Raw genomic sequence first — 17,958 nt, 5'->3', positions numbered from 1 at the left:
AAAAAAAAAAAAATAATCCTAATGGCACCTACCACCTAGTTAAGGACCTCAAAGTCATCAATGCTGCAGTAGTTCCTATCCACCCTGTTGTTCTTAACCCTATAGCCCCTTGTCAACCAGTCCCCCTACCTTATCACACTTTTCAGTTTTAGACTTCAAACATGCATTCTTCACTATACCTCTTCACCCTAATTCCCAAAACCTCTTTGCCTTTACCTGGACCGACCCAGATACCTATCACTTGGCTTAATTAACTTGGAAACTATTGCCTCAGAGATTTCAGGACTCCCCCCCACCTCTCTGGCTAGGCCCTTACTTTAGATATTTCACATTTTTCTCACCCACACATTACTGTCCTCCAATGTGTCAGTGACTGCTTGTTTGTGCCCCATCCTTTTCTTCTTGCACTGAAGGTACAATTTGTCTCCTCAGCTTCTTAGCATCCAAGGGTTACAGGATCTCCCAGTCCAAGGCTCATCACTCAGGTCACATATCTACGTATAACCCTGATTCCCAACACACACCATCACCATTTCTCCCAAGATCCTCGTAGAAAACATGCCTGTTCCCGCCACCAAAGAGGAAGTCCTTTCCTTTTTAGGTTTGGCAGGTTTGCTCAGAATCTGGGTCCTTAATGTTTCTCTCTTAGCTCAGTTCCTTTACTAGGCTGCAAGAGGTGATCTATAAGAACTCTTAAACCCTTGGCAATCCATCAACACCCCTTTCTGTAAATTCAAGGAAGTTCTCCTTTCAGCCCCAGCTCTCATCTTGCCTGACTCAACTCAATCCTTTACTCTCTATGCCACAGAAAAATAGAACCTAGCCCTAGGAGTTCTAGGACAATACCAAGGTCCATCCTTCCAACCAGTTGCTTACCTCTCTAAGCAGTTGGACTGCCTGTCTCTGAGCCCTTGTGGCTGCTGCTGTCCTAACAAGGGAAGGATTAAAATTAACTCTAGGTCATCCCATCACTGTTCACTCCTCCCATAACCTCTAAGACATTATAGCCTCTTGAGTCCTGGAACTCCTCTTGACTTCAAAAATACAAGAAGTTCACTTAATCTTCATTGCCAAGCCCTCTGTTTCTTTAGGACCCCCTGAAACCCAGCCTCCTTACGCCCTTTACCACACTTAGAACCCATACATTCATGTGAGAAACCATACTACACATCCAAAACTTTTTTCCTAATATATCAGATACTCCCATTCTAGACCCACTCAACACTGGGCATATCAATGGCAGTTCACTCCTACACAAAGGCTGGAGATGGGCAGCTTGTCCATCCACTATCATCGAGGCCAAACCTCTCCCTCTAGGAACTTCTTCCCAAAAGGTAGAACTGGCTGCCCTCACCTGACTTTACAATTTGCTGGAGAAAAACCAACCAATATGTACACGAATTCGAAATACACTTATCACATCTTACACTATCATACTGCTATCTGGGCTGAAATAGGCTTTCTCACTCCACAGAGCTGCCCTATAAACAATGGCCCTCATATACACCAACTCCTCCAGGCAACCCTTCAGCCCACCCATGTTGCAGTCATTCTCTAGAGGCCACTGATCTCCATCTGATCCTATTGCTCAGGGCAACAATCACACTGATTCCGCAGCACATCAAGTTGCCCTCACCCAATCTCCTCTGATCTTCTCTCCCCTTTTTTCCCTTTAATACTCTTCAGAAAAAAATAGCCAAATATACCAAAGAAGCCCCCCTATACAAGAATGGTTCAGCAAAGAGAGCCGACTTCTCCTCCCTACAGCCTGAACCACACAAATCCTTACATAGCTCCATGGTCTATTTCATGTAAGACAAAGACCCCTTGAAACTTTTTTACGACCTCTATTCTGTGCCCTCTTCTCCACTCTCTCCTAAAACAGATCTCTTCCTCATGTGCCATTTGTGCTGCCACCTCCCAAAAGGAAGGTCTCACCTCTTCCCTCTCCCAACTACGTCAGGCTACAGGCCACCTCTCGGGCCACGGCTGGCAAATAGACCCATAAGCCCCTTGTTAAAAAGATGAAAATCCTTCTCACTCTCGTAAATACCATTTCAGGGTGGATTGAAGCCTTCCCTCTCACTTTAAAGAAGGCTCAAAACTTGGTTCAGTAAGATCTGAACCGCTTCAGTGTGCCCACCTCCCTTCAGTCAGACAATGGGCTTGCTTTTGCATACCAAATAACCCAAGGGGTGTCTAATGCCCTGAGTATTGTTTGGAATCTTCACATTCCCTACTGCCTTCCAGAAAGGTAGAGAAAGATAACATGTCCTAAAATTATATCTCGCTCCCTTAAACTTACTGCCAAACTTAACTTCCCTTGGCCCCAACTTCTCCCCCTAGCTCTAACTGGCTTAAGAGCCCTCCCTACCCAGGAAACTTTCCCTTCTAAGCCCTTTTAAACTGATGTACAGGCTGCCCTTTTCTGTTAGGAGATCTGCCACTGCCTTCCTCACCGCTTGGAGACTACCTCCCAACTCTTAATGCTCTACAAAATCTTCTCTGGAAACACGCTGACCTCACATTGCCCCAACCAAATTGGAGGAAAACAACATCTTCACTTAAAACCGGAGACAATGTTCTCTTAAAAGCTCACCCAGGTGCCTCAAGAGGACTCTCCCAATCATGGAAAGGGCCATACACTGTCCTTCCTACCACCCCTATGGCAGGTAATCTAATGGAGAGTTTCTGGTTCCGCATCTCAAAAATAAAACCCTACCCAACCCCAACAGTCCAATACAGCTCCACCTTAACAACCCAATCTCCCTCAGACTCCAGAGAATTCCTGAAAACAAGGAACCATGATGATATGCCTTCTTCATAACCTTTGGAGCCCCTGTCCAGCCAGGTCATTTTCCTCCTCCATTTCCTGCTGGAGCTGCTCCAAAGAGTAGTGCTTGGATTCCTCTTTGACAAATTCCTCCAAGGATCCTTCCCTGATCACCCATGAGAAAACAGTGTAAGCCTTTTTTTACCCAGACACTTCCTGTCCTCTCTCTCTCTCTTCTCTTCCCTCCTATTCTGCCCAATTTTAACAGACCCCTTTTTACCTGCTTACCTAAACACTTCTCTTACTCTAATTTACTCCATGCTCTAAGTCTAACCCCACCTTGGCATGTCGTTGCTGGATATGTTTACACATTTCCCCCAATTCTTATTCAGCTATACCTGCCTCACCTTGAACTTGGGCTTCTATGCCTGCCTCCCAAAACTGGAATTCCCTTTTTTTTTGTCAGAGCAGGCCTACTGTCTGCTTGTTACTTCTTCCATGGAAAAACTGAGATAAACATTGAAGAGAAGAGAATTAGCAAAACTGCACAAATTACCCAAATACCAAAGCAGACCAAGCTCATTCTCTACCCAAGAATCAAATGAGGCTGCTGTGTGTGGTGAAATTACAGAACTTTAACCATTAGGCTATGAGGTAAATTGGCCTCAGCCATTTTTCCCACAGGGACAATGTTCAAAGGATTTTTCTTTATTTTTTGTTTTGTTTTGTTCTCTTTTGAGACAGGGTCTCACTCTGTCACCCACGCTAGAGTTCAGTAGCTTTCTCATAGTAACCTCTAACTCCCAGGCTCAAGCTATCCTCCTGCCCCGGCCTCCCAAATAACTGAGACTACAGGCACCTACCAACAATACCTGGCTAATTTTTCTATTTTTAGCAGAGACAGAGTCTTGCTCTGTCACCCAGGCTAGAGTGCAGCAGCAGCATCATAGCTCACTGCAACTAAAACTCCTGGGCTCAAGTGATCTTCCTTCCTCAGCCTCCTGGGTAGCAGGAAGTACAGGAACCAACCATAACACCTGGCTAATTTTTCTATTTTTAGTAGAGATAGGGTCTCACTTTGGCTAAGGCTAGTCTTGAACTCCTGAGCTCAAGCAATCTTCCCACCACAGCCTCCTACAGTGCTAAGATTACAGGCATGCATCATGGTGCCCAGCCAAAGGATTTTTTATCTTTTAGATCATATATTTGCTCTTCAATTTTGTCAAGAGAATTTTTAAGACTAGCTGTGAAATTGTTATGTTTTTCTTATAGTTCTGATTTTTTCACAAATACAAATAAATTGTTTAAAATAAGAAATCTTGAAAATCTTTTTTTAAAATTGAGGACTCTATAAAAGATCCATCTTTGGCCATTAATTTTTAATGACATGGCTCAGTGCCTGTAGTTTGGCCACTAGGGTGCCAGCCACATACACCAGGGCTGTCAGGTTCGAACCCAGCCTGGGCCTGCCAAACAACAATGGCAACTACAGCAAAAAAAAATAACCGGGCATTGTGGTGGGTGCCTGTAGTCCCAGCTACTTGGGAGGCTGAGGCAAGAGAATTGTTTAAGCCCAAGAGTTTGAGGTTGCTGTGAGCTGTGATGCCACAGCACTCTACCAAGGGCAACATAGTGAGACTCTATCTCAAAAAAAAAAAAAAAATTAATGACACATTTAACAGCCTCTCCAGATGTAATCCTAAAGATCTCTTCATTCTTCTAGAAATAGGCTAAGATACAAAACACTATTTCTGGGAAGAAAGGGAACCATATATATATATATACACACACACACACATATATATTGCATATATGTGATATATATACATATATATGTATATATATCAAAGCAAAAAGGCCTTCTAAAACAAGTGAAACCAACATTCAAGAGTATTCAATCTAGACAGACTCCTTATTCTCTGTCTAGCTGGGGAGAAGTCTCCCCAAGACAAGACTCCTTCTGTAAAATAGAGAATGCCAACCAAGACCACAAAGGAGCCACCATTTCTCCAGAGATGCCAAAATCTGGAGAAGAAAGAGGGGGTGCTATGTGTGCTTCAAGTACTCACCATGATGTTTTCTAGTTCCAGACACCATTTCTCCCTTGTAAACAGGGCCAAGCACCATCCCACAACATCCCACTGGTAGGGATGGAACCAGAGATGGCCCTCAGTCCAAAATACTGAGCAGCTGCTAGAGCATGTCTCTAAGTCTGTCCCACCAGTGAGAGGCTACCAAACCACAGGCAAATACTCCCAACAGCGGTCCCAGATGGGCCCCCATTTTGTAACAGCCCAAATGGGTTCATTGCCAGCTGCTCAGGAGGAAGCCAATACACTGAGACAGCAGAGGTCACAGCAGAGAAAGAGTTTAGTATCACAGGCGCTGTACAAGAAAATAGGAGGAAGTTCGAAAATCCATTTCCCTAAAACTTTGGGGAAAGGGTCTTCAAAGATAGTTTGATGAGCAAAAAGGTTAGGCAATTGGGTCTGCTAATTGGCTAGGTTGGGGCAGAATCATAGGAGTGTAGAAATTGCTTCTTTCCTCAGTGGGTTCTTAGAAAGGGATCCGAATACCAGTTGAGTCGGTTCCTTAGTATGGGCATACTGCATATATATACATATGTATATTTCTCCTATCACAGTCCTCACCTTGTTAAAATGGGTGATTTCAAAAACTGTAGAAAAATCAGAAGATATACCCACAAACCAAAAGAAAAAATACGCCTATGATCTTCCCTCTCACAGAGGGTATATTTATGGTTAGGTAAAAATGTCAGTCTTTTAAAAAGTGAAATAATAAAAACAATGACTTATCTTTATTTGTGTGTGTGTGTGTGTGTGTGTGTGTGTGTGAAATACAGCAGTATTCTTGGCCAATTCTTTCTTAAAAGCTAATAGGGAGCAAATTAAAAAATAAATACTTCTGCCAACCCAGCAAAACCTCTCCACAAATGCAGAAAATAAAACAGTTTTCTTATTGAGTGTTAAGCCAGACTGTGATGCCCATTACAGGTGAAACACTAATGACATCACAAAGAAAAGTTTATACAGCTGCATAAGTATGCATTCTAAAGATAAACTGTAAAAGGACTTAACAGCACCATTTGCTATACATTCTTGCATAGCTCATTCTAATTCACCTAGTAATTGAGATGGCCATCCATGCTAGTCAATTACCTTTATCCAATGGTAATTTATCTAATATCTCCATGACAAACAGGTAGTTGCAGGTCAGAGCAAGATACCTAGGCTAAACTCCCAAGGAGCCAGGGGAGATCAGGACACTATCTTCCCTGAGGTTTACATTTCAAAGAGATGTTTCTCAGGTCCTTAAAAAAAAAAAAAAGGCCAGAGGCTTATTTAGGTTTTTTAAATGTTTAGATACATATCAAAGGGCCAGAGGAAAAAGCATTTATATTACAAGTGAATATAAAAGCCAGAGGAGAAAATGTCTCTATCTTTTGGCAGTAAGGAAGATTTTTAATCTATTTTACAAATTCATGCAATGCAAATAACAATGCTCAAGAAAATGGTAAAAGTAAAAATAATAACAGACTGCAGATTATGAGCACAATATATTTTAATTTAAAAATGCACTCTCAAATAATATATAAATTATAAATCCATTTATTTATGTATTAACAATTATATACAAATCCAAATGGATCTTTAAAAGCAAGTTACAATGTAAAATAACATGAACAAACACACCTAAGAGGGACATATTCTTAAAAAGAGGACAAAAATCAAACCCCACATAACCCAACAGTACATTTTCCAGGGAGGTAAGTATCAATATAAAGTTGGATGGATACATTCTCAGAAAAATGTCTGTGTGATGTTCTGGAAGTTAAATAACTTTTCTGTTACTCATTTTTCTTGTATGTCCTTAGAGACTCATAATTCTAGGTCATGGGTGGATGATGTTTGGTGTCTACCTCTCTGGACTCAGCATCTGTCACCATCACCTGACCCCACTCTGTTTCCCCTGTGAGCCTGAAAAGCATCCCTTTTCCTTCCTCACAGGAGTCTCAGCCCATGGATACAAGTATGATGGATGCTATGGGGACAGGAGTCTCAGCACACCAATGCAGGCATGTTAAATGCCACTGGGATGTGGATCTTTCTCCAGGAGCTAGAACAGGAATCTGGCTGGGATTAGGAAGCTGGGAAGCAAGTCAAGGTGACAGGTCATAGCAAGGAAGGGAAAAGAAAAGTGAGCTCTGGAATCAAGGTTTTCCGATGTGTGCTTGTCACTTGGGAGAGAGTGCAGAGAGACCACTTAGGAACCAGTTACAGAGTGGGTGGGGATGGGTTCCTGCCTGAGCCTGTGGCTCAGTGAGTAAGGGCGCTGGCCCCATATACCGAGGGTGGCAGGTTTGAACCCAGCCCCAGCCAGCTAAAACAGCAGTGGCAACTGCAACAACAACAAAAAGTAGCCAAGTGTTGTGGCGGGTGCCTGTGGTCCTAGCTACTCTGGAGGCAGAGGCAAAAGAATCACCTAAGCCCAAGAGTTTGAGGTTGCTGTGAGCTATGATGTCACGGCATTCTGCCGAGGGTGACAGAGTGAGACTCTCTCCAAAAAAAAAAAGACCAATTCCATTCTCACACAGCAGACAGAAAGGGTGATTGGAGATGAGAGGCAATAAATTCTGTGTGTGTGTATGCATATATAAGCACACATACATACATTAAGTATATAAGCATAAATCAGCATTGCATCCCTTCTTAAAATTGAGTAAGATTCCATTGTATGCATGTACTATATTCTGTTTGTCCATTCATCTGCTAATGGACAATGGGTTGTTTCTACCTTTTGGCTATTGTGAATAATGCTCCTTTGGCTAGGCATGGTGTCTAGCACTCTGGGAGGCTGAGGTGGGTAAATCCCCTGAGCTGGAGTTCAAGATTAGCCTAAGTGAGAGCAAGACCCCCATCTCTACTAAAAATAGAAAAACTAGCTGCGTGTTGTGGTGGGTACCTATAGTGCCAGCTACTTGGGAGGCTAAAGCAAGAGGATCCTTTGAACCCAAGTTTGAGGTTGCTGTGAGTTATGATGCCACAGCCCTCTCCTCAGCGTGACAGAGTGAGACTCTGTCTCAAAAACCAACAAAAAAAGAATAATGCGTTGAACATTTATACACAAGTATCTGATTACCTGTTTTCATTTCCTTTGGGTCACAGTTTTCATCCTGTAACTCAGACAGAAAACCAAATGCCAGTATCATCAAGATAATACTTGATAATAACAGAACCATAAACTCTTTGTGAAAATTTTACTAATGAACTTATCAAAAGTAAGCCACCTTTGGCTAAGGCAGATAACATTCTCTTTCCACTAATCTACAATATCATCTATTTATTCAGATTTTATCCTTTACTTTCTGGTTCTGGAACAATCAGCCATTTTACTTTATGATAAAACCATTTTCTTTTTTCCATTAATAAGCAAAAACACATTTCATTTTCTTACACATGAAATTGCACCTCTTTGTCATATGATTGATACCAGTAGAGTCTTATTGGGTATACTAATTATAACTTATAACCAAAGTTACTTCCATTTCATAGAGAAAATTAGGGGATGAAGAATTGAGAACTGTTTGTTACACATTAGCATTTTAGCAGACTACTAAAGATAGCAAGTATACATAACACAACTTTGTCTAGCTATAAACATCCCTAATAGCAGATCCAAACAGAGTTGGGTTTTGTTTTTGTTTTTGAGACACAGTCTCACTTTGTCACCTGTGGTAGAGTACCATGGCATCATAGCTCATAGCAACCTCAAACTCTTGAGCTCAAGCAATCCTCTTGCCTCAGCCTCCCAAGTAGCTGAGACTATAGACGCCTGCTACAGTGACTGGCTATTTATTTAGAGATGGGGTCTTGCTCTTGATTAGGGTGGTTTTGAACTCCTGAACTTAAGCAATTCACCTGCCTTGACCTCTCAGAGTGCTAGGATTACAGGCATGAGCCACCACACTGGGCGCAAACAGAGTTGTTACTCTCTCTGTAACAACTGAAAATAAAAATGGAAACCAGGGACAGTGGCTTGTGCCTATAGTCTCAGCTATTTGGGAAGCTAAGGTAGGAGGTTCACTTGAGGCTAGGAGTTCCAGGCTGTAGTGCACCATGATTGAACCTATGAATAGCCATGGCACTTCAGTCTGGGCCACATAGTGAGACTCCATTTCTTAAAAAAATAAAAAGGAAGAACATATATATTTGAAGTTATGCTTAGTAATTAATGTTTCAGAATTCTATTTTACTTAGAAATGACCTAAGAACCTAATGATACATGTGAGTGAACTCAATTTAATATCAGTCCAAGGGTTTAAGTGAATGATCTTGGAATTTATTGTTAAGCTGCCATACATAAAACATAATTATTGTCGAAATAAAGTTTGTTGAAGTAATAACTAAATTTGGTTAAACACAAATTTACATTTGTCATAACCTTAAACATTAAGAGTAATGTTAATCAGATGGAGCCTGTAGCTCAGTGGGTAGGGCACTGGCCATATACACTCAGGATGGTGGGTTCAAACCTGGCCCAGGCCTGCTAAAACAACAATGACAACTGCAACAAAAAAATAGCCGGGTGTCATGGAGGGTGCCTGTAGTCCCAGCTACTTGAGAGTCTGAAACAAGAGAATCACTTAAGCCCAAGAGTTTGAGGTTGCTATGAGCTATGACGCCATGGCACTCTACCCAGGGCAACAGAGTGAGACTCTGTCTCAAAAAAAAAAAAAAGAGTAATGTTAATCAGTAAGTCTATGTAAGTTTAGAAAAAACATATCTAACTGCAATAACAAGTATGTCAAACAATGATAAATCAGGTAAGACACAGCTGTTTTTATTAAACCAAAAATAATAAACTATTCTCATTTGCTTAAGATTTATATAAATTATGTTGTTTTTGTTGGTTTAGACTGCCATAACAAAATACCATAAACCGGGTGGCACAAAAGTAATTTAATCCTCACAGTTTTAGCACCAAGTGGTCAGACCATAAAACCAAAGATAGATATAATCATTGATGATAGCAATGGTTAATTTGAAAAAAAAAGAAACTCTCCTGCAAAAGAACCAAACCCAAAGCAAAATACAAAATTAGTAGACAGGAAGTCAGCAAAATTTTGTCGCTATTTGGGACTCACTCCTAGGAGCCAAGAAAATCTGTACCTGGGCTTCACTCCTTGCTCTGCGCATGTGCACCGCTCAGGAGCCCTTTTGCCGGCTCAGCTGCGTGCTTCTATCCAGTCTAGGTGAAGGCTTCGAAAACCATCAGAACAGAAGACCAAGTTTATGTCTGTATCGCAGATAGACAAAATGAGCACATGCTAAAGAGTTTATTTAATGCAAGAGGCCCTGGCAGATATAATAACCATTTCAAAAGAGGGTCTGAGTAACGGATATAAATGATAGATCAAGAATATTGAAATTATTAAGTAAATGGAGAAATAGAACAAAACTGGATTTTCTCTGTGTATGTGGGGAAGGGGAGTCAATCAACTTCTCCCAGGCAGGACATCATTTCAGAAGAGGTGTAAAATAGCTCAATGGCTATGAGCCAGGCTGGAATCAAGTAACAAGGTTTTCTAAACCATGCTTAATTTTCTTTTCTCTTTTCTTTCTTTCTTCCCTCCCTCTCCTCCCTCTTACTCTTCCTTTCCTTCTCCTCCTCCTCCTTTCTTCTTCTTTCTTCTTCCTCCTTTTTGTGTGTGTGTGAAAACAACTTTTTTTGCCTGGAGAACGTTCCACTCATCAAAGTATCACAAGCATGGAAAAGTGGCCAGGCTTACACCTATGATCAGTCCTAGCACTCTGGGAGACCAAGATGGGCAGATTGCTTGAGCTCAGAGGTTTGAGAGCAGCCTGAGTAAAAGCAAGACTTTGGCAACCCCAGGGTGACAGAGTAAGACTCTGTCTCAAAAAAAAAAAAAAAAATAGTAAAAGGAAGCATTCAATGTACTCAACACTAATATGAAATCAGAGTAGTGGAACAAATACACACCCACACAAGACAAAAACACAAACTCAAGTGGTGTTGGAAGCGGGGAAGTGGGAAAGAGGAGGAGGGAAGAGGGACTGGATCACTTTTACCCAGCAGGCACAATGCAAGAGCACACAGCACACCTCCTGGGTGAGAGGCACGACCACACGTGGACTCCACCTGAGAGGTTTAGGGATAGAGTCCTAAAGGAGAAGAGGCCAGTCCAGGGATGAAGGATAGGCTTGATGTTAAAGAAGCAGAATGGAGCCCTGACCAGCTAAAACAGCAGTGGCAACTGCAACAACAACAACAACAACAACAACAACAAAAATAGCTAGGTGTTGTGGCAGGCATGTGTAGTCCTAGCTACTTGGGAGGCTGAGGCAAGAGAATCACTTAAGCCCAGGGGTTGAAGGTTGCTGTGAGCTGTCACACGACGGCACTCTACTGAGGGCGATAGTGAGACTCTGTCTGAAAAAAAAAAAAAAAAGAATTAAATTCCTTATATGTTGAGGGGCCTTAAGATGGATGCAGAAGGAGAGAGCAGAAACTAGGTAGGAAGAATTATGCAGAAAGAAACAAGGCTGGAAGAGGGAAGTTTTGTGCTGGTTTGCCATAGGACCCAGATTGGTCACAGCCATGAGGTCCCTGGGAACATCACCCATGGGCAAGCTTAGCAAGCAGCCTTTTCCATCAGGGACTTTCTGCCTCAGGAAGTAGGAGAGGAGGTTTTCAAAATAGCAAGGCAGCCTCATGCTGGTCATGGGAACACCAATGTCCCAGAAATACTCCTCTACCTCCCCTTTGCTGTCAAAGTGGCCTGCTTGCCAGTCTCCCCTCTGTCAGCTTCTTAATGTTCTCCAGGTCACAGGAGCAGAGGCTCAGGAACTTGGCCAGATCGGCCAGCAGCTTTTCCTACTTGACCTCCTGCTCCTGACTACAATTCTCGCAGTAGTTGGTCATAATGACAGTGGCATAAGCCCTGGTTGAGCCCAGCTCCATGCTGGCCTAGTCATCCTGGTTATCCTGCACTACTTCTGCATAATGCAGTCTCAGCTCCTTCCCTGCCTTCTGCTCAGTGTCCCTGGTCACCGCTCAAACCTTGAATGACCCATCTTCCAGGAGTGTTTGGGCCACCCTGGGTACTTCTGGCTCCAGAAATAACCACCACTTTCCTGTCCGCCATGCTGGGATGGAGATGGCCATCTGAAATCTGTTCCCTAGGCCAGAAACCTTCCGCTTCCCACCTTGCTTGGCCAGATCACCTCCCAAACAATGTATAATTTTTCATTTAAACACAAAATTCCTTTTTATACACTTTCTCCTCTTCAGGAGGTAAAGTTATGGATAATGTTCCTCTTTCAATTCTGTGTGTAGTTTCTGTTCTACAGTTTTCACGAATTAACAACAGTTTGGGAAAGCTAAATTTCTTTTCTCCTTGTTAGAGGGAGAAAGGTATCTTGTTCCAGGATAATATTCTATTTTATCGCTGGGCTCTATTTGCTAGTGTTTTAGTTAAATGTCTCATTTGTGATCCTAGGCAAACATGACACAATGTACCTACCCCTTTCATTTACCATGGTTCTGAGTGGACACCGATTCTCTTATTTTTTAATTTTATTTGTTTATTTATCAAATAAACAGAGTGAGACAGGATCTCACTCTGTCACCCAGGCTGGAGTGCAGTGGCAGGAGCATAGCATATTGAAGCGTCGAGGTTGGCCTCAAGCTAACCTCCCACCTCAGCCTCTTCTTAAAGTGCTAGGATTACAGCCGTGAACCTGAACGGTCTCTTAAAGATGCAGTCTTAGAATAAGAAGAAATGTGAGTTTACGGTTCGTGACTACCAGTCCTCACAGCACAGAGTCTCTTAGGACTAGAAGAGGCAGAGACTTTTAAGACGTTCCCCAAGCCCGGTGACGCGTAGGCTTATGGGAAATAGAGTCCTAGTGCCTGTCCTCGGACTGGTGGCGGGTCCTTGGAGACAGACTTCTGATCTCTCTACGGATATGCACCTTAGCCTCTGTGCGTGTTTACGCATGCGCGGAGCCGCCGCTCTGCCGTCGCTTCCGGTGCGTTCTCGAGTTGCGGATCGCTGTGGTTGCCATACTTTGGCCTCTGGTGGGCGAGATCGTGGAGCCTGCTGGGTTGAGTGGCGACAGTCAGGGCCGACACTCAGGCGGGCGCGGGGCTGGGTGGCCCCGGGTTCGTGCAGGCTCGGCGGAGGTTCGAGTGGGGACCCTCGAGTGCAGGTACTACCCCTCGGCCCGCGGTACTAGAACTTAAGGGGCGGCGGGACTTGGGACCGGCCTGACTGTCTCCTCGGTGACCGGGCTGAAGCTCCGCGGGACGGTGAGTGCCAGGGGAGGCAGTCTTAGAGCCCAGGAGGGACGGCCCGCGTGACTTTGTTCTGTAGGCCCAGATCCGGCCCCTCGGGAATAGGACGGCCTTAGTGAGGCGGTAGGGAGGAAACCTCGGGAGCAGAAGTGTCCTGCGAGAACAGCCCCCTGCCCAGATCTTTCAGGAGCCTGGGGCAGAGGCTGCAGAGCCGCAGGAGGAGTAGGTCATGGATTTGCGGGCCCTGAGTGAGCAGGGCTTGGATGAAGTCACCTCTTACCGAGGACATAAGTGTGTGGGGAAGGGGAGGGTTTCGATGGCTTCCAGGAGAGTTGAGTGGTTGGGCTGGAGGGCGGGGCAGGCTCCGCTGCAGTAGGCTCTTCAGAGGAAGATCTGTGAGGACTGGGTTTACAGGGAGGGGGCGTGTCACCAGTCGCAGCTGGGGATGTTTTCTCTGCACCCCTTCTCTCACCGCTCAAGATTGCGTACCAGTCTGTTAGTAAACGTCCTTCAGCGCCACTGTTCTCTAATTTGTGCCTGCTGGCTCCACCTCAGGTCTGCCCCCTGTAGAAACATATTTTAGTGCAGGAAAAGTCAGCAGGGATTCTCTCTTGCTGCCTCAGTTGCTAGAGGAAGGCATTAGGCCTTAGCAGATAGGTGACTTGTCCAAAGTCACCAGTTTTGTTGTAGGATGGCCATAGTAGAACTCAAATTTCTCATTTTCCAGGCCAGTGTTCTGTTCACTGTATCTTAGTTAAATCAGAGGGAATGTTTCTTTGTTTTGAGACAGAGTCTCACTGTGTTACCCTTGGTAGAGTGCCATGGCGTCACAGCTCACAGCAACCTCAGACTCTTGTGCTTAAGCGATTCTCTTGCCTCAGCCTCTCCACTAGCTGGGACTACAGGCCCCCACCACAATGCCTGGCTGTTTTTTGTTTGTAGTTGTTATTGTTGTTTGGCAGGCCCGGGCCAGATTCGAAACCGCCAGCTCTAGGGTATGTGGCTGGAGCCCCAGCTACTGAGCTACAGACGCCGGGCCTGTTGTTGTTGTTTTGTTGTTGTTGTTGTTGTTGTTGTTGTTAATAGAAGCACCTTTTGAGCAGCGGCACTCAATTTTGTACAAATACTCAATGGTGCTGACTGTATCCTATGGATTTTCTGATTTCAGTAGTTAAAAGAGTTAGTATGAAAATAGATGAATGTTACAGAATTCTTGTTTTTCTAACTTATGTGTAACGATGTCATTATTTCACTAGGATCCTGGGTTCATTCAGCATGAAAATTGCACCCAGCCACCTCATAACCATGTGTGAACTATATCTTTGGGGGGGGGGGCCTCAAGCTGTAGCCCTGGGTAGAGTGTCATGACGTCACAGTGCACCCTCAAAGTCCTGGGCTCAAGCAATTCTCCTGCCCCAGCTTCCCAAGTAGCTGGGACCACAGGCGCCAGCCAACAATGGGCAATTTTTTTTGTTGTTGCAGTTGTCATTGTTGTTTTCGAATCCGGCAGCCTCAGTGTATGTGGGCCGTGCCCTACTCATTGAGCTACAGGCTCCACCTCATATGTGAGCTACAGATGTCCATGTGGTTGTGCTTCCCGATCATTTTCCAGTCCCTACTGAGGGCTTAAAGGTACAGTCTCCCACAGGGTGTCCTTTGTGAAACTTTCTCTATACCTTTTTATGTGAGAGATTTCTGTCATGGCAGGCCAGATCTTGCATGACTTCATTGCTTGTGTTTTTTTTCCCCAGATCTGCCTCTGCTTTCACAGTCCTCCAAATTTTCCCAAGAGCAGCAGAAAATGAATAAATCCCTGGTGAGTTTTTCTGTTTGTGTGTTTATTCTCCACTTTGAATTGCAATATAGCTTAGGAAGGAAGTAAAGGCTTAAGTTTTAAAAAGTAGAAACAGATAGAAAGTATGATTAGACAAAACAGAATAGCAGTCAGCACCAAGCATGTTTGTCATGTTCATATGTGTAGATAGAGTAGCCTTTAAAGAGTTCTTAAGGCCAGAGTACAAGTGTGTCTCCTGTTCTTGGCATTTGTCACACAAAAAAGATAAATTCTATCTGGTATTTAAACTGACCATAAGTGCAGACATTTTTGTTTTCTCATGGATATTATAGATTTCTTTGACATAACCATAACCTTGCCTTACTTGTTCTTCATGTAAGCAGAAAGCATACTGTCCACAGAGGACTCAGTGCCTGTGATATCTCTGGTGACTAAAGTACTATTGTCCCACAGACATGTTTTTACTGCATGACCCAGGGATTAAACATGAATCATCTAAAGGAATGGCCTCTTGCCTTTAAATTAGTGTCTGTAAATATTTCTCTCTGGTAAGTCTATCTGGGTTGCACAGCAGCCAGGGCATTAATAAATCTCTGGCAAAGAAGATTATCTTATCTCCCATTCCCATGTTCTCCTGGTGCCCACAGCTTTGGTTCTGACCAAAGGGTTGCCAGTGTTCTTACTCCTGTTGGACATTGCTAGTCCTCACTGTAGCCTGCTGTGCAGTATCCTCTGTCAGTTTCTATGACATTTCCCTCCTTGCCCTCTTCCTGAATTTGATGATTTCTCTGCTTTCTTCATGTGTTGTTTTCAACTCTGGACTTGTGACTCTTCTCTTACCTGTCTGAGCTCACCCTCCTATACTTCTAACCACTAGCTCTATATTGGTTCTCCCACATGGATCAGATCCCTCTGTCCAGCTGCCTGCTCAGCATTTCTATGAAATGTGTCCAAAGGACATCTCATAGGTGCAGTAAATCCAAAAGAATAATTTGCAGCCCCCATCCTATGCCACCTTCTGTTCCTAGTAGTTCATTGATTATCTGGCCTGTAACCCTATCCAGAAAAATGGGATTCTTTCTAAACTCCTTGGCCATTCTTACCACATGGAATTATTTGAGTTTGTTAATGTTATATTCTAAATGGCTTTATTCTGTCCTGTTATCCCATTCCTGTTCCCATTAAAATAACTTATTTTTTCCATCTATGGACTACTGCAGAGACTTCCTTTCTTTGCTGCTGCTTCTTTCCTCCACCAGTTTGAGTGTATTTCCCACTTTGAATATTTCTCCTAAACCTAAAGCATTAATAGTACCAGCAGTATCCATGTGGAAAGCACTTGAGAGGCTCCCTGAGCAGATGGGAAAATGAGGTTGCCTTAAACTGGGATGGAGAAGATTGTGGGAAAAGCAGGTTTAAGGAAAGGCCTTAGGGGCAGTGCCTATGGCTCAGTGAGTAGGATGCCATCCCCATATACCAAGGATGGCGGGTTCGAACCCAGCCCTGGCCAAACTGCAACAACAAAATAGCCCAGTGTTGTGGCAGGCGCCTGTAATCCAAGCTACTTGGGAGGCTGAGGCAAGAGAATCCTAAGCCCAGGAGCTAGAGGTTGCTGTGAGTTGTGATGCCACGGCACTCTACCGAGGGTGACAAAAGAATACTCTGTCTCTTAAAAAAAGGGCCTTAGAATTATGTATGTCTTAGACATTTTAAATTTGAGCTGTTGGTATGTGGTGAGGTAGTTATGTCAGGAAGGTAAATAAGATATGAATCTGGATGGAAGTTGGCCCTGGAGGTCAACCCAGGGATAAACCTAGAGCTTTCCCATGTGCTACCTGGAAGAAGAGGAGGAACTGAGAAAGTGCTGCTGGTCAGGCAAGAGTGAGGACCAGGAACCTGGAGTTTCTGAAGCCAAGGGAAGGAAAAGCTTCAGGAAGGGGTGATCAGGCAAATGAAGACTGAGAAATAGCTGTGGGACTTAGCCCTGGGGAGGTCACATGACTCCCTGAGGATTTGTTGGGCTAGATATGTAGGGTAAATCCTGATTGGAGAGGTTCAGGAGAGAATGGTAGAAGAATTGGATTTGGTTCATTCCTAACTTTTTTGAGAAACTTTGCCCTAAAGGGAAAAAGAAAAGTCAGACAGTAGCTGGAGAAGGAGTTGAACCAAGAAAGGATTTTTTATCTTAACATGAAAAAATTTTATCTTAACAATGGAAATGATCTAGTTGGGAATGAAACATAGTTGATGCCTGTGGGAGAGGGGAGACATGTGGCATTCTTTCTGCTGCTTCTCTTTTCTCAGGGAAGTAGCTCATCAGCTGAGGTAGTGGGGGAAGGGATTGAGTGGCTCCATCCTGAGTCAGATGAAGTGGAGTTTCCACAGCCCTGGAATAATTAGAATTCATTGCAGAGGTTGGCAAAGGCATTAAGTGGCCTAAGAAAGGTTTCCAAAGGACCAGGAAGATTTTTGCTTCCTTAGCATTTGGGCTCCCTGGTGAAGGACAGGGAGGGGTGTGAATGAAGGTATATACTGAGATTGATCCAGGAGCTACCACTGCTCTACTGAGCTTTGGTTTTATGCTGCAGAAAATTTGAAACCACCTAATGGTAAAGCGAGCCATCGGACAAAAAGATGAGGTAAGTAGAGACTGACAATGTAAAAAATGTAAACTGAAGTAGGGATTTCAGGGGGGCAGAGAGACAGGGGCATGAAGGGGTTTCTATCTGAGCCAGAAAGGGAGAGTGGCTTAGTGTGTTCTGGCTGCTCCCAGGTTCTCTCTATGTCATAGGCTGGGTTTTTTCTTAATCTTATGAGTGATGTTGAGGTTTGAGTATATTTTTACATATTTAGGAGCTGGGTTTTTTGTTTTGTTTTGTTTTGTTTTGTTTGAGACAGAGTCTCACTGTGTCCCCCTCAGTAGAGTGCTGTGGCATCATAGCTCACAGCAACCTTAATCTCTGGGGCTCAAGTGATTCTCTTGCCTCAGCCTTCCTAGGAGCTGGGACTACAGGCACACGCCACAACGCCCAGCTATTTTTTTTTTTTTTTT

General features: G+C 43.7%; 1 protein-coding gene and 1 pseudogene across 2 annotated transcripts in view; one reads left to right on the top strand and one right to left on the bottom strand.

Annotated features, from left to right (window-relative positions):
- LOC100952641 overlaps positions 1 to 11,960 on the bottom strand; it is a 33,135-nt pseudogene extending 21,175 nt beyond the window's left edge.
- Positions 11,961 to 13,056: 1,096 nt separating this feature from the next.
- ZNF12 (zinc finger protein 12) overlaps positions 13,057 to 17,958 on the top strand; it is a 16,142-nt gene continuing 11,240 nt past the window's right edge. The window contains exons 1-2 of one of the 2 annotated variants that reach the window (XM_023516558.1): positions 13,057 to 13,126; positions 14,863 to 14,927. In XM_023516558.1, the coding sequence (XP_023372326.1) occupies positions 14,913 to 14,927 (15 nt within the window). In that variant the 5' untranslated portion in view covers positions 13,057 to 13,126; positions 14,863 to 14,912. Of the gene's footprint in view, positions 13,127 to 14,615; positions 14,744 to 14,862; positions 14,928 to 17,958 lie in introns of those variants that run through there. The other variant, XM_023516556.1, reaches the window with a different exon arrangement.

The sequence above is a fragment of the Otolemur garnettii genome, unplaced genomic scaffold, assembly GCF_000181295.1.
Source record: "Otolemur garnettii isolate 467f Iridium unplaced genomic scaffold, OtoGar3 scaffold00092, whole genome shotgun sequence".
NCBI lineage: Eukaryota > Metazoa > Chordata > Mammalia > Primates > Galagidae > Otolemur > Otolemur garnettii.
This window is presented reverse-complemented; position numbering and strand designations above follow the sequence as displayed.